The following is a 14482-nucleotide window of genomic DNA, read 5'->3' on the forward strand; positions in this document are numbered from 1 at the left end:
GTGACACGTGGTATCAGAGCACGGTTGAGAAGTGCTAGAGAAATGGATGAGATGGCCACAAGTGATAGACCGGATCATCAGCAGAGAATTGAGGAACTTGAGGCCGCGGTGGCCGTAATGAAAACTCATATGGTGACAAAAGATCGAGTGAGGGAGATCGAGACAACCCAGCGGGAGTTGTCCGATACTCTCCACAATGTGAGCGAAGAGGCTAGAGATGCCTTGAACATTCTCCAAAAGGAGTTTGAGGAGCTCAGGGCCCAGATGAGCATCCTACAAATGGCGGTGGCCAGTTCGGGTTCGAGCTCGATGGACAGGGGACAAAGGCCCAAAGTGCCGGAGCCTCGGTGCTATGAGGGGGCAAGGGATGCTAAGGAACTTGAGAATTTCCTGTTTGACATGGAACAATACTTCCGAGCTGTACACACAAGTTCAGAGGAAGACAAGGTGACAATGGCATCGATGTACCTCGCAGGGGATGCCAAGTTGTGGTGGCGCTCCAAGTTTGTCGATGACAAGTGCCCGATTAAGACTTGGATGGATCTGAAGCGAGAACTGAAAAACCAGTTTTTTTCGGAGAATGTGGATTATATGGCCCGAAAGAGACTTCGAGAGTTGGTGCAAACCGGAACGGTGCGAGAGTTCGTGAGGAACTTTTCTACCCTGATGCTGGATATTCGGGACATGTCCGAAAAGGACAAGTTATTCCATTTTATTGAGGGCCTCAAGCCGTGGGCGAGGACAGAGCTACAGAGGCAAAAAGTGCAAGATGTGGCGACGACCATGGCTGCAGCGGAACGTCTTCATGATTTTAATGATGGCTCGTTAAAACGGAAGAACCCTCCACCAACTGGCAGTAGCTTTAATCTTGGGAGTGGGAGAAAGATAACTAGGTTGGACCGACCCTTCAGTTGAGGATCAGACAGGAGGTCCTTTGGGCGAGATAGCACCCAGCCTAGGACAAACAACGCAGGGATTTTCAAGCCTAGGCAACCGCTAGCTTGCTTTCTTTGCAAGGGGCCGCATCGAGTGGCTGAGTGCCCGCACCGAGGAGCCTTAATGCCTTAAGGACCTCATCCCAAGAGTCTGCAAAAGCGCCAGAGAGTGTTGAAGAAGCTGAAGAGGAGCCAGCCAGGATGGGCTCAATAAGGTTCCTCAGTGCCCTTCGTACCTAATTGAACACTATAAAGAAAGAGCAAAGCAGAGGCTTGATGTACGTGAACTTGACGATCAATGGGAAAGCCACCAAGGCCATGGTGGATACGGGTGCAATCGACACTTTTATCACACCAGAAGAAGCAAAAAAGTGTGGTCTTCAGATTAGTAAACACTGTGGGCGAATGAAGGCGGTCAATTCGCCAGCCTTTGCAATCAGTGGAAGCTCGAAAAGTGTGACAACCCGATTGAGGCCATGGGAAGGGAAGGTAGGCTTCACAGTCTCCCCCATGGATGACTTTGATGTCGTTCTCGGATTGGACTTCATGACGTTGGCTCAGGTGATCCCTATCCCCGCTGCTAGCTGCTTGTTGTTCTTAGGAGAACACCCATGTGTAGTGCCAGCTAATATCTTGCCAAAGAGTGGGAAGAAAATGATTTCGACTTTGCAATTCAAGAAAGGGGTAAAGAGAGGGGAACCCTCTTTTGTGGCCATGCCGATCTACAAAGAAGGGTCGAAAGTAGAACCAATACCCAATGGCGTGAAGAAAGTGTTAGAAGAATTCAGAGAGGTGATGCCAGAGATGTTGCCCAAGGTTCTACCCCCTCGACGAGCAGTGGACCACGAAATTGAGCTCCTCCCAAGGGCAAAACCCCCTGCTAGAGCTCCCTATCGCATGGCCCCGCCAGAGTTGGCCGAGCTGAGAAAACAGTTAGATGAGCTTCTACAAGCCGGGTTCATCCGACCATCAAAGGTTTCTTTCGGAGCGTCAGTGCTATTCCAGAAAAAACATGATGGGAGTTTACGCTTATGTGTTGACTACAGGGCTTTGAACAAAGTCACCATAAGAAACAAATATCCTATCCTGCTCATAGCAGACTTGTTTGATCAATTGAACGGGGCCAAGTACTTCTCCAAACTGGACCTGAGATCGGGATACCATCAGGTCAAAATCCTCGAGGGAGATAAGTCGAAGACCACTTGTGTAACACGGTATGGTGCATTTGAATTCCTTGTTATACCTTTTGGACTAACCAATACTCCTGCCACATTTTGTACACTGATGAATCAGGTGTTTCATGACTACCTAGACAAGTTTGTAGTCATTTATTTAGACGATATAGTGGTATATAGCTCCACGTTGGAAGAACATCAAGAACACCTGCGTCAGGTATTTCAAAGGTTACAGGATCACCAGTTATATGTAAAAAGGGAGAAGTGTGCATTCGATCAGACCCAAATCCATTTTCTCGGTCACATTGTCGAACGTGGCCACATCCGAATGGACATGGAAAAGGTCAGGGCCATCAAAGAGTGGACGATACCGAAGAATGTTAGTGAGCTCCGCTCCTTTTTGGGACTAGCCAACTATTATAGAAGGTTTATGGAAGGGTACTCTCGTAAGACCACGGCCCTCACGGAGCTATTGAAGAAGGAACATAAATGGTGTTGGACGAATGAGTGCTAAGAGGCCTTTGAGGAATTGAAGGATGCTATTATGAAGGATCCCATCTTAGCTCTCTCTGATATTGAAAAGCCTTTTGAAGTCCAGATGGATGCATCAGATTTTGCTATTGGAGGTGTGTTTTTACAACAACATCACCCGGTAGCATTCGAAAGTAAGAAGCTGAGTGAAGCTGAAAGAAAATATACAGCCCAGGAGAAAGAGCTCCTTGCGGTGGTTCATTGCTTGAGGACTTGGCGGCATTACTTGTTGTGTTCGTACTTTGTCGTGAAGACAGACAACACAGTCGTTAGCCACTTTCTCACCCAACCAAGACTCACGACGAAACAAGCTAGGTGGTAAGAATTTTTAGCTGAGTTCGACTTTTGTTTTGAGCATACCGCGGGAAAGACTAATCAAGTGGCAGATGCCTTGAGCAGGCGGCCAGAGTTAGCGGCCCTCAGAAGAATGGCCCCAATGGCGGCTAGCAGAGCCACTACAGGCATCCATAAGTTGATTGGAGATCATTTAGGGAAAGACCCGCAAGCCTGTGCCATTTTGAAGCTAGTGGAAGAAGGGAAGTCCAAACATTTCTGGAAAGAAAATGGGGTCTTGTGGACCAAGGGACCTCGAGTCTTTGTACCAAGAGCAGGAGGTCTGAGACAGATGCTGATGAGGGAGTGTCATGACACCCCATGGGCGGGACATCCGGGCTGGCAGCGCACGTTGGCGTTATTGAAACAAGGATATTATTGGCCTCAAATGCGACAAGATGTGATGGAATATACGAAGACTTGCCTCATTTGCCAACAAGACAAAGTCGAGAAGAGGAAACCTGCAGGTATGCTTGAACCATTATCGGTACCTACCAAACCGTGGGAAAGCATCTCCCTCGATTTCATCTCGAGCCTACCAAAGGTTGGAGATCTTGGAGCTATCTTGGTGGTGATTGATCGATTCTCTAAGTATGCCACATTCATTCCCGCTCCCAAGTACTGTACAGCGGAGGACACAACTCGACTATTGTTCAAACATGTGGTCAAGTATTGGGGCCTCCCCCAAAACATTGTCAGCGATAGAGATCCTAAATTCACGGGGTCCTTTTGGAGAGAACTTTTCAAGATTTTGGGGTCCCAACTCAACATCTCCTCGAGCTATCACCCTTAAACTGATGGCCAAACAGAGCGGTTCAATGGATTGTTAGAGGAATACTTGAGGCATTTTGTCCACGCCAACCAAAAAAACTGGCCCTCATTATTGGACGTTGCTCAACTCTGTTTTAATTCCAACAAAAGCTCTTCCACTAACAAGAGCCCATTTGAGGTGGTCACCGGACAATTACCAAGGCTACCCCACACTTCCTTGGAACAACATGGAGGAAAGAATCCCAGAGCATTCAACCTCAGCAAGGAGTGGAAACAAAACACGAAGATTGCACAAGCCTACTTAGAGAAAGCGTCAAAACGGATGAAGAAATGGGCAGACAAGGGTCGTAGAGCTCAGCAATTTCAAGTTGGGGATTTGGTTCTTGTTCGATTAGTCCCTGAACAAACCAGGTTCTTGAGGAAGAGAGATCGTAGATTGGTGCGCAAATACGAAGGTCCAGTAAGGGTCCTTTCCAAGGTGGGGAATGCTTCTTACAAAATCGACCCTCCAAAGTGGATGAAGGTGCACCCAGTATTTCATGTGAGCAACTTGAAGCCATTCCATGCAGATCCTACAGATGCTAGTCGAAGAGAGCCAACCAGAGTCGCCATCACCATGAAGGCACCCTCAGAGCGTCGAGTCCAAGAGATCTTAGCTGACAGGGAAACCAAGATATCTCGAAGACTAGTTCGGGAGTACTTAGTAAAGTGGGAGGGACTAGGCCTAGAAGAAACCAGCTGGGAGAGAGAACATGACCTCCAGAGATTTCAAAGGAAGATCGAAGAATTTCAAGCCAGCAAGTCGACGAGGACGTCGATAGAATAGGTGGGGGAGGATGTCATGAGCCAACCTTGTATAAGGCCATGACCGGGACTTAGGTTGCCATGAGCCACCCATGTATAGGGCCATGGCTGGGTAGACCCCTTGTGTTAGGAAAAGTGTCCCCATTTCAAACATTGTAACGGTTACTGGTAGCATAGCTCTAAAATCTCTAAGGCTCTTTAGGGGGGTGAGCCGGCAGGGTATTGTTGGGCTGTCTCACCGGGTGCTATGCGAGCTTAGGCCACCCACCATGGGCTGCCCCCCTGGCCCTGGTGATGGTGGGAGGTCCCGATGTATGATTCCCGATTTTAATGAAATTCACCTCGATTGAATGTCCGATTGTTGCCTCGATGTGTTTTTTTTCTTTCTCGATGTGAATGTGCCTTGTTGTGTGTATGCTTGAGATTGACCTTGATATATTGTGCCTTATTGTGAATGCTTGAGACTAACCATGGTTTATGGTTATTTGTTCAGATCTCGATTTATTGAAGGCTGACTTGGGTGGAAGCGTCCATTCAAGTGCCGCGCGGGCTAGTGCTTGTTGAGAGAAAGCTTAGTCCGTGACACGGATTAATGATACATTTCTTTCTCATACAGTCTTTTGGCGGCTTGTTTCATGAAATCGCTGAAAATTACTTTTAGGACGCACTGGCTGTAATGGACTAAAACAAAGTTGGTGGTTGAAGCATTAAAATAGAGTTGACTATCTCAACTTGAGGGTACGACCTTAAGAATGAATATTACCATTTGTCTTATATCATGGTCGAAGTTTGAGGCCCCAAACCTGGCCTTGGCCAATTTGTTTAAACGATTAGGTGGAGGTTTTAGAATGGGCCATCTAATGAGTTCTGTTGGCGGAAGAGGTAAGTCGTTGAGTGGTAATAGTATTATTTAAGGCAGTAGGGCAGTAGGTGCTACCATGAGCCTCAGATTGTGTGATTTGGATTCCAGAAGAAAAGGTTATTATCTTAAGATGATCGATCAATCTTGAAAATTCAAGAATTATTGTAGTAGTAGTAGTATTAGTAATCAAATTATGCATTCTCTTTGAGCCACAAATGAATAAATGAACAGTAAACAAAGAAGAAACATAGGCCTTTCGTAGATATTTTTTACTTAAAAAGCATGTGGTTGCTTCCAACAGGTTGAAGCAACAATGCGACGTAGATATCTTAGGTCCTAACTGAGGTCCTAACTGAAAATATGATGTAGATCTTAATATCATGCAATGCAACATTGGTTTTCTGAATTTGTTAATCGCCTTTTTTTTTATTGATTGCTAATAATGATATTAGTGACAGACACTAGTAAAAGACACAGCACACATCCAAAAGGAGAGAGAAACCATGAATTAACCCACAGACGAAGCCTGCTCCTATTGGAAAATGAAACTCCTCTATGTGTCTAGGCCTCCTGCACTTCCACAGCCCCATTGACTTCCTTTTCTCCAGTCTCCTCCCTGGCTTTCTTAACATCACCTTCAATCTCAAAAGCTGATACAGGGAAAGATCTGGACAGCCCTGCAGGGGTCTTGAAAGTGATCTTGCCAGTCGGTGGATCATCAACATAGATATCACTGAGTGTGATCCAAACCAAGAGCTCCTTGGTCTTGACCCCAGTCAGCCTCTTGATCTTGTTTTTCTCAACAACAGCTGTGACTTCAGTGGCATAGGAAACAAGTTTCCCAATCTTCTCAAACTTGTGGGTTATGCTCTTCTTCTGTTTGAGCCACACAAAACCTGTGTCCTTCACATACCCACATTCTTCGATATCTTTCAAGGGCAAAAGCCCTCTGGGCATGCCCACTTCCTGAAGCAAAAATTTTGATTTCTCTTGACAGATCTCATCTCCATGGTAAATTTCTGATGCACTGGCTTTGATCTCCTCGGTGACAAGAGACATCTTCTTTCTCTAGAACTTGAAACTCGTCAACTTGTTGAGAAAGATGTTGACGAGTGTAGCGAAGAGGATAGGTATTGATATAGTTGTCACGCTATTTATCCACCCTTGTGGTGCCAAAATATTTCCTTAATGCCATTGTGGCAGTCGTGCATGCATGCATGCCTCGACCACGATTCTGTTCGGCCAAGGCTGGGCTTAGCCAGAATCCCTGGGCATTCCGGGCTGCTGCTTAATGCTATTTTAGGTGCTTAGGTGAACTAACATATTCTACACAGCTACCTTTGTATTTATGACACAGTTGGAAATTTATTGCACAGAAAGAGTGTTTGAAAGGAGTTGCCAATACGAATACGCCAAGTGTCATTTAGTTGGGAGGGGAAACCATTTATTTAAGTGACGCATCACGTAGCCTGTCCGTGTTTAAGGTGAACCATAAACGGGTGGAAGTTCGTAGAGCAAAAATACAACGCATTTAATGCTGGCAGGCAAAACTGTTATTCTATTGTTGTTGCTTGATGAATTCCAATAATTAGATTCATCCCTATTCCCTAAAGAGTCTCTAAGACCAAAAAAAAAAAAAAAAAATGGGAAATCACAGATGTTAGTAATGGAGGATTACTAAAATGAGGAGAAAACTTGTACTGGTAACATGACAATCTTAACAACAAGACCACATATTCAACCACTTGGGTTGTTGATATTAAGACGAAGAAAATGAAATGATATGAAATGAGGAGTCTAAATATCATTATATCACCATCCTAATTACTTTAAATCAGAGCATGTGAAAATCACTGGGCTCTGAAACTTCTTTACCATCACTGAATGGTCGAAGGAACCGCCTTTAATATTTTGCGGTGTCACCGGGAAGGGTGTGTAGTTATGGCCACGGTCGCTAGAAATATGAGGTCCACCATGTCTGTGTCTTTGCTTTGTACAAACAAGTCATTGATAATCACTTGTCACAATTAATACCACTGTTGCAATAGTGTCAGCATTTTCTCGCCCAGTCAGTGAGCCTGAACTAAGCCTGGTAAATAAAAAGCCTGACCTCTGGCCTCTGAATAAAAAAACTTTTTGCCTATATCAAAGATGAATACTAGCATCATTCAAAACCGGGAATTATTTTCCCTGAATATTGGCAAATTCATTGACTATCAATAATAAACAATTAATAGATGTTGACAAACTTGCAGGCCTAAAGGTGAAAAGAATCGGCTGATTGCCCTTGTCTACCGGCAATATGGAACACAAGGAGGGTGAACAGGGAGCATTCTGATTGACAAGAGTTAGGGTATACATAGATGACATATGACAGGCCACTGTTGCAGGTAAACTGGAATAGTTCCATTGCCGGCAGGTGACAATCTTGGCCCAACAATTTCCAAGGAACCATCAACTGGTTGCAGCTTTTATATTGTTATGGTCCTCGATTCCCATTCCATGACTGTAATTGTTTAGCAAGGATTCAATGTGTTTGATCTCTTTTGGCATTGATCCAGTAAGAACCTGTTTCAATATTCAAAAAACCACAAGGATTACTGACCACAAACTAAAAATTTAATAATAATTGTGAAACTTTAATTAACAAGGCATAACTACGAGAAAAAACATCTCGTAAATGCCCCCACCCAAGAAGCCTGAAAGAATAAGCTCTCGTTAGCTACAATTATGCCCGTTTTATTCCAACCACTTTAATTTATGTATAATAGTTTACTGAGCATGTCAGCATCAAATAGAAAAGATATCCTAAAGAATAAAAATGCAAAGGTATCAATAACCATCTTTGAAAGATTATTATCAGCAAGAACAAATAAAAAGATAACCTTAAGAATGAAAAGGCAAAAGTAACAATAACCATCTTCAAGTGGCTATTATCAGCAGAAAGGCCCATGATTGATGAAACAATCACAATTTATCTAGTTTTGGTCTATGATAACATTATATGAATGCAATTTGAATTTTTACCTCACAACCTGTTTCTGTAATCAGAACCTCATCCTCAATCCTTATTCCCATGCCTTGGTACCTGCAATACATCCTCATCAAGTAACTAGCACCAAGAGTCTGATCTTTTTAATCTACTTAGGACACATCTTACTAAGGACTCCTTACCATGGTAAAAACTTCAAAATGCAAAGAGTCTGACATTTTCAATCTGATGTCCTCATATATAAACAAGGACTTTCTATCATGATAGTAAATTTTCAAAATTATATATAAACCCAAATATTACTCTTTCCAAGCTGTAAATGAAAAATAGCTTCTTAAACCGTGAAGCAATATTTATCATCTACTGATTACTCAGTCACAGATGTGCAGTGTTAGATTGAAGGGACAAAGTCAACGAAAACCTCATTAACTATATGCACTCAACAAGCCCTCGGTTCATCTTGCTTATGACCACTATAGCACCCAATGACACAAACCATAGCAAACCTACATAGAGGTACATGTGAAAAGAAAAGTAAGATAATCCTTAATCAGCTGTCACGACATAATAGAATTTTTTCATGAGAGTGATTATTCACACTTTGAGTTGCCATATTCATAGAATTAAGCAAGCATCATAAAAGATATCAAGGCATGGTTCATACATAATCTTAGGTTCTGAATTTACAAAGGAACTTTTATTTAGCTACTCCATAAATACCTCTCTGAACTATCAAAACTAGATGGGATATAGATTCCTGGCTCAATGGTTATCACCTGCCATGGTCAGTAAATTCACATCAACATTCCAGTAGATAAAGTTTAAGATGGAGGATACTTATATCACCAGTGCAACCACCAAGAAAACAATTACTCCTATTGCTTACTTTATGCAAGAAAATTTCTTGAAAGTGCAAAAAGATGATATTCCAGCAAATAGTAGGTATATAGAACAGAAAACTCTAATATCTAAAACCATCTACTCCCAGATGGTGCAAAATATGAAGTAAGTTGAAAACATCGACAATGGTTTTCACTGAAAGAGATAACTTACTACTCCTGGCTTCAAAGGACGGTCATAGCTGATCATGGAACTATCATGGACATCCATTCCTAGATAGTGACCTGGCATAATAATCATTTGATTCACAATTTTGAAAACCAATACAATGGACAATAATATTTTGAAAACCTGTTTGTCATAACAAGGTCATGTTTCCAGACGAATACTAAAAAATTTGTCAATGGAGGCTTAGACGAACCTATAGAAGTTGGGTTCAATTGGTGATACAATCTAAAGTCATCCCCTTTCATAATCCCAATTTCCTTCAGTCCTTTGCAGAGCAGTTCAACCTATAACAGCACACAACTTTACATGATCAAATTATTCCTTTACAGCTCAATAATGCCTACACTTCAAGCAGTTGTCAGATAGATATAAAAAGTAATGCTTATTCCACAAGAAAATAAAAATTGGTAAAAATATACTCCCTTGAAGGAAGCAGAGAGATCATCTAGGTCATTCCCGCTTCACGATACATTAGATAGCTCAATATGCCATGAACTTACAATAACAAACACAACTGTGCCAATGCCATGAAGATGAAAAAGTAAACATTGAATATGATTAATGACTGATTTGGGAAGTATAAGAATACAGCATGAGTATTAAAGAAGCGTTACTGGCCACTTTTGAGTAATTGAAAGCTTAAAATAACAAAGAAAAAATGAGGAAACAATATGGATAAAATCTGATTTGTTCACAGTCGGGCTAGATTATAGCTACCATGAACTTTAACAAAATACATAATGAGAAACCTAATAATTATAAGGTTGAAAACTGGATTCAATGAGTGTATACACATACTAAATTCCTTTTACAAATTGATTTTTTTATTTTAAGTTGCATGTATAGTTCAAAGATGTGCTGGTAACAAATGAACCATGTGTTTCCAAACATTGGAAGGTACATTGCTTTTTGTTTAAGAAGGAACCAGACATCATCCCCTCTTGTGGAGAAACATCAGCATCCAAAAGATGACACACGGATAATGAAAAGAAAAGGATGCAAGGAAATTAAAATCTATGATTTTAAATTCTTAATAACATACCGAATAGTTGTGTATTTGACGGATGCTAGAACCAGGTTTGCAAAGCCTCATACATTCCTTGTTTGTTTGTAGTATGAGATCATAAAGCTCCTCCTGAAAAATTCAGAATCACAGCTATAATCTTCTCTACTCACGTTATGTGCCCAGTTACATAAATAGCAGATTAACATAACCAAAGCTTTTTAGGGAGAAAAGGAAAAAATAAAATAAAGAAACCAAAACTTTGTTAAGGAAGTAAAATAAGAATCTTAAACAATAAAGAGAAGCAGTTACTATCTAATAGATAAAGACATGCTGCATATTTCAACCCCATTACAGCAATCAAAATGAAAATACCTTCATTGCATGATGAAGAAAGTGAACAGTTTCACTACTACTTTTCTATAAGCTTAGAACACAAATTCACATGAAACAAACTGACTATACAAAAGCATTTTCTGATGTTCCAGAATCTAATGGACGATGGTGCATATTGAAACTTTCTTTTGCAGTTGCCGTAAATTTAACCGTGGGAAAACATCCAACAGAGCATACTTGTACAGAAGAAAAGCTTCCACAGGGTGGCCAAGTGCGAGTAAGATCACTGCAATAACCATGCAGCTCACATCCCATATCCATCAAAACAAGATCCCCATCTTCAATCTGAAAGACAACTAACAAAGTCAAATCTTAATACTGATCATCATCACATCAACATGAATAAAATCTTATTTGCACTTTTTTAGTGACTTAAAAACCAGATAACAGCTCCCAATAAAGAAACTTACTTTCTGATCATTTCGAGAATAATGTATGACACTACCATTAGGCCCACCACCAACCACAGGGTTAAATCTGGTGAAGGACAATGAAACTAATGAGTTAAAACTATTTGGAAGATAAGTTCACAATGATAATTGACTACCAGAGCAGCTAGTATGTTTGTTGCCTCCACCAAACATGATTTGGCATTAGCAAGGCGGGCTTTCAAGTCTTTTACAAAGGCAAAAGCTTACGCCATTCTCTGAGCACCTCTCATTCTGCATTCATATTCAACCTGTGCTGATAGCATGCCCTCATGAGGACATGTTTTTGAATGCAACATTGTCTGCAAAAGAGCCTGTCCAAGAGCAAGATATATATTATATATGAATATCGGACAGGTAACTACCTAGTCAACACTAAAAATATTCCATACCAACAGGGGCATCAATGTTAAGTAAAATTTCGTTTACAACCACAAAATAATGTTGATTTACTACCTGACACTCAGATATTTCTAACCTAAAAAGGCTTGATAGCAAAAAATAAAAATAATGCAAAATATATGTGTATCAGACATTAATCACATTATACAAAAATTCGGGTCAAGAGGGATCAACAGGGTAGACATAGGAAGTACCTGGCAAGCAATTGATGCAGATTCTTTCATTAACTTAAGTTCAGCAGGAGATTTTACCCAACGTAGCTCATGGGTTAAAATGGATAGGTCACTCACTTTCCCAAGATGAGCTGCCTTTTGAAAGGTCTCCAAATCTGAGTAGGTCAGTGTGGCTGTCAACTTATTGTGGAACAATCTGGAAGATCTTTTTATCATATCTGGAAGGATCTGCCAGGCATTATTTAAAAAATAATTTAAAAAAAAAAAAGAGAGAAAGAAAGAAGCTATCTTTTCCTTATCCCATCATATATGCCAAAGCAAGAAACTTGTGCTATCATATCTACAAGGGATTATCATATCACCTTATCTAATTTGCTCATTGGATATGCTTTTTCAGCCTTGAAAATCTCCAGTGCTGCATCAACTCCAGCTATTTGTCCTTGCCAAACAATATCCTACATAAATCATAACTTCATAAAATTTCGACTGAATCAAAATGACAAGAAGGAAATAGATTATTTCATTCTCTCTACAATAGTAAAGATATCATTAACATCTTGTCAACCTACTTTCATGCCCAATGGCAAAGTCCAAATGAAACCATTCTTTTTTCAAAAAAAAAAAAAAACAGCCTTTTTACTGCAAAATTAGGCAAGAAAAGCATTTAGTACTAAAATATTTAGTCGTACAACATCAACATACACGGGCCTTTGCTTCTGGCATGAACATGCATAAACCACACTCATGACCTAATAATGCCACTCCACCAGGTTGTTGGCAACCAGTAAGATATAGGTAATCTGCATCTTGTCGAAATGTATAAGGCACAACATCAGTCATCATCTTTACAGGGGCAGCAGCAATGATGGCCAAGCTTTTTTCTGGGAGAAGTTCCAACAATCTTTTTCGTCTAGAGATGTATTCCTCAGTACTTATACCAGGTGTAATTTCCCCTTCCATCATTAACTGCCAGGTAAAACATGAAGTAAAAAGACCATAGAACAAATACTACATTAAACATAAAGCACACTTAAAAGAAGCCTGCTTCTCTTTGTCCAAGAAGCAGACCACATCAAGTTGCCATTTTATCCACAATAACCCCAATTATTTGCAGAGTAATCATCCAAAGGCAGATTCATCACACTTCCCAGATCTCTACCACATTTTCTGACATCAGAGTGATGAGGACATGTTAAGAAGCACACCTGAGGATGAGATGACGGAGTTGGTTGTCCAAAATCTGAGATTTTCTTAGTAGAATATGTATGGCGACTAATAGCCTGTTAAGTATTTTAAAATGAGGTTAACGGTCAGACTAATCACTCATATTTTCAAGTAACAGAGAATCTAAATTAATAAGTATTCCACCATCCAAGCATGAATTTTGTCTGAGTGAATACTTGATAGCAGGAACCGAACAAATAAAAGTTACAACCTTACCCTTCAGTCTTCATTCAAAGAAAAAGAACAAGGGGAAAAAGACTAAAACCTTTGAACGAGAAGACTTGTCATGTTGATATAACATGGAAGTATAAAAATAGGTTCATAAATAAAACCTTCAAAATAATAATGGGGATAAAGAAAAAGAATTCGAATTTGGTAAAAATAAGCATCTTTACACTGCAAAGATCGTAAAGCAAGTACGCAACATTCTATAGCTATAACAAAAAAGCTCCAAAATTCACGAATGGTGTGATCAATTCCAACTTAATGGACCAACTAGGAAGTAGCCCATTAAAAGTTCAATTCAGCAATCATGTACTAATGTCTCAAAAGAAGGAAAATAATAGAAAGATGTTTAATTGAACCAAAAGCCTTGAGCACCTATCATTTGAAAAGTAGCCACTTGATAATTCAATCCAACAATCATAAAACCATGAGTGCTATAATGAACAAAAATGATATTTGGTAATAGCATTTGGAGAGACAAGGAAAAAGAACGATACTTGTTTGAAGGATAATTGGTGCAGCAGTTTCCTACTCAAAATCTTCATTTTTGTTGCTTCCTCTGTTGGGTTAACAGGTATGTTTGGCCTCCAATGTTTATTCAGAAGATAGATAAATAGTAAGAGATTTTGTGTTTGTGGTTTGGTTTGTACGAGGTTTTGGGAAGTGAAAAGTTTGTTTCAGTTTAGGGTTTACGACTTGAGAGGAGTTCCCGCAGGCACTCGGTTACCGAACGACCGAAGGGAATCTAGCTGTCTCTCTTTTGATTTTATTTTTTTTTCATTTTTCCTATTAAATGATTGAGAGCAACTTCATAAAAGTTAAATTTTGCTACCATTAAAACAGATTTTTTTTTTTTTTGAAGAGAATTTTGGAGCTTCATTTGACTTTACAAGCAATCACGTTTTTAAGTTTCCAAGTAGTTTCAAGGACCATGTTCTCGTGTTGTATTCACTTCGGTTGCAATAGAGAAACCAACAACAACCCACAGTCCCACACCAATTGCTGGAAGAAGAATGTTGTTTGAATGGAATCGAGGGATCTGACAAAAAAAGACATATTTCCTTGCATCTATCTTCTTATAAATTGACAAGCCAGCAAACTAAAATGATACGTAGTTCCGATACCAACTAGCAGTCACTAAACCCTGAAATGTCATAAAA

General features: G+C 40.4%; 2 protein-coding genes across 4 annotated transcripts; both read right to left on the reverse strand.

Annotated features, from left to right (window-relative positions):
* Positions 1 to 5648: 5648 nt before the first annotated feature.
* On the reverse strand, positions 5649 to 6678 carry LOC111295754 (uncharacterized). Its single transcript, XM_022889463.2, has one exon. It carries the CDS (start codon positions 6468 to 6470, stop codon positions 5973 to 5975), a length of 498 nt encoding a protein of 165 aa, XP_022745198.1. The 5' UTR covers positions 6471 to 6678; the 3' UTR covers positions 5649 to 5972.
* An 853-nt stretch (positions 6679 to 7531) lies between these two features.
* On the reverse strand, positions 7532 to 14200 carry LOC111295753 (Metallopeptidase M24 family protein). Of its 3 annotated transcripts, XM_022889459.2 has the most exons (14): positions 13820 to 14200; positions 13079 to 13153; positions 12576 to 12839; positions 12236 to 12328; positions 11895 to 12101; positions 11509 to 11612; positions 11281 to 11347; positions 11048 to 11155; positions 10514 to 10606; positions 9665 to 9755; positions 9457 to 9527; positions 9124 to 9179; positions 8439 to 8499; positions 7532 to 7979 (listed from the first exon to the last, which is right to left on the reverse strand). In XM_022889459.2, exons 1-14 carry the CDS (start codon positions 13865 to 13867, stop codon positions 7866 to 7868), a joined length of 1452 nt encoding a protein of 483 aa, XP_022745194.2. In that variant the 5' UTR covers positions 13868 to 14200; the 3' UTR covers positions 7532 to 7865. The 3 variants fall into 3 exon arrangements, with proteins under 3 accessions (XP_022745194.2, XP_022745197.1, XP_022745195.2); XM_022889462.2 differs by lacking the exon at positions 9124 to 9179; XM_022889460.2 differs by lacking the exon at positions 13079 to 13153 and having other exon boundaries at positions 13820 to 14084.
* Positions 14201 to 14482: the final 282 nt, after the last annotated feature.

Source organism: Durio zibethinus, chromosome 14 (assembly GCF_047325235.1).
Source record: "Durio zibethinus cultivar Kanyao isolate XHJ-2024 chromosome 14, ASM4732523v1, whole genome shotgun sequence".
NCBI classification, from domain to species: Eukaryota; Viridiplantae; Streptophyta; class Magnoliopsida; order Malvales; family Malvaceae; genus Durio; species Durio zibethinus.

Bases quoted from the DNA above. Each gene is read 5' to 3' on its own strand.
- LOC111295753 (XM_022889459.2), bottom strand. From the start codon at position 13,867: ATGAAGATTTTGAGTAGGAAACTGCTGCACCAATTATCCTTCAAACAA. The intron at 12,840-13,078 runs GTGTGCTTCTTA...TTTACCTGGCAG, and splicing joins CTCCGTCATCTCATCCTCAG to TTAATGATGGAAGGGGAAAT. The intron at 9,528-9,664 runs GTTCGTCTAAGC...TTATTATGCCAG, and splicing joins ATTGAACCCAACTTCTATAG to GTCACTATCTAGGAATGGAT.
- LOC111295754 (XM_022889463.2), bottom strand. From the start codon at position 6,470: ATGTCTCTTGTCACCGAGGAGATCAAAGCCAGTGCATCAGAAATTTAC.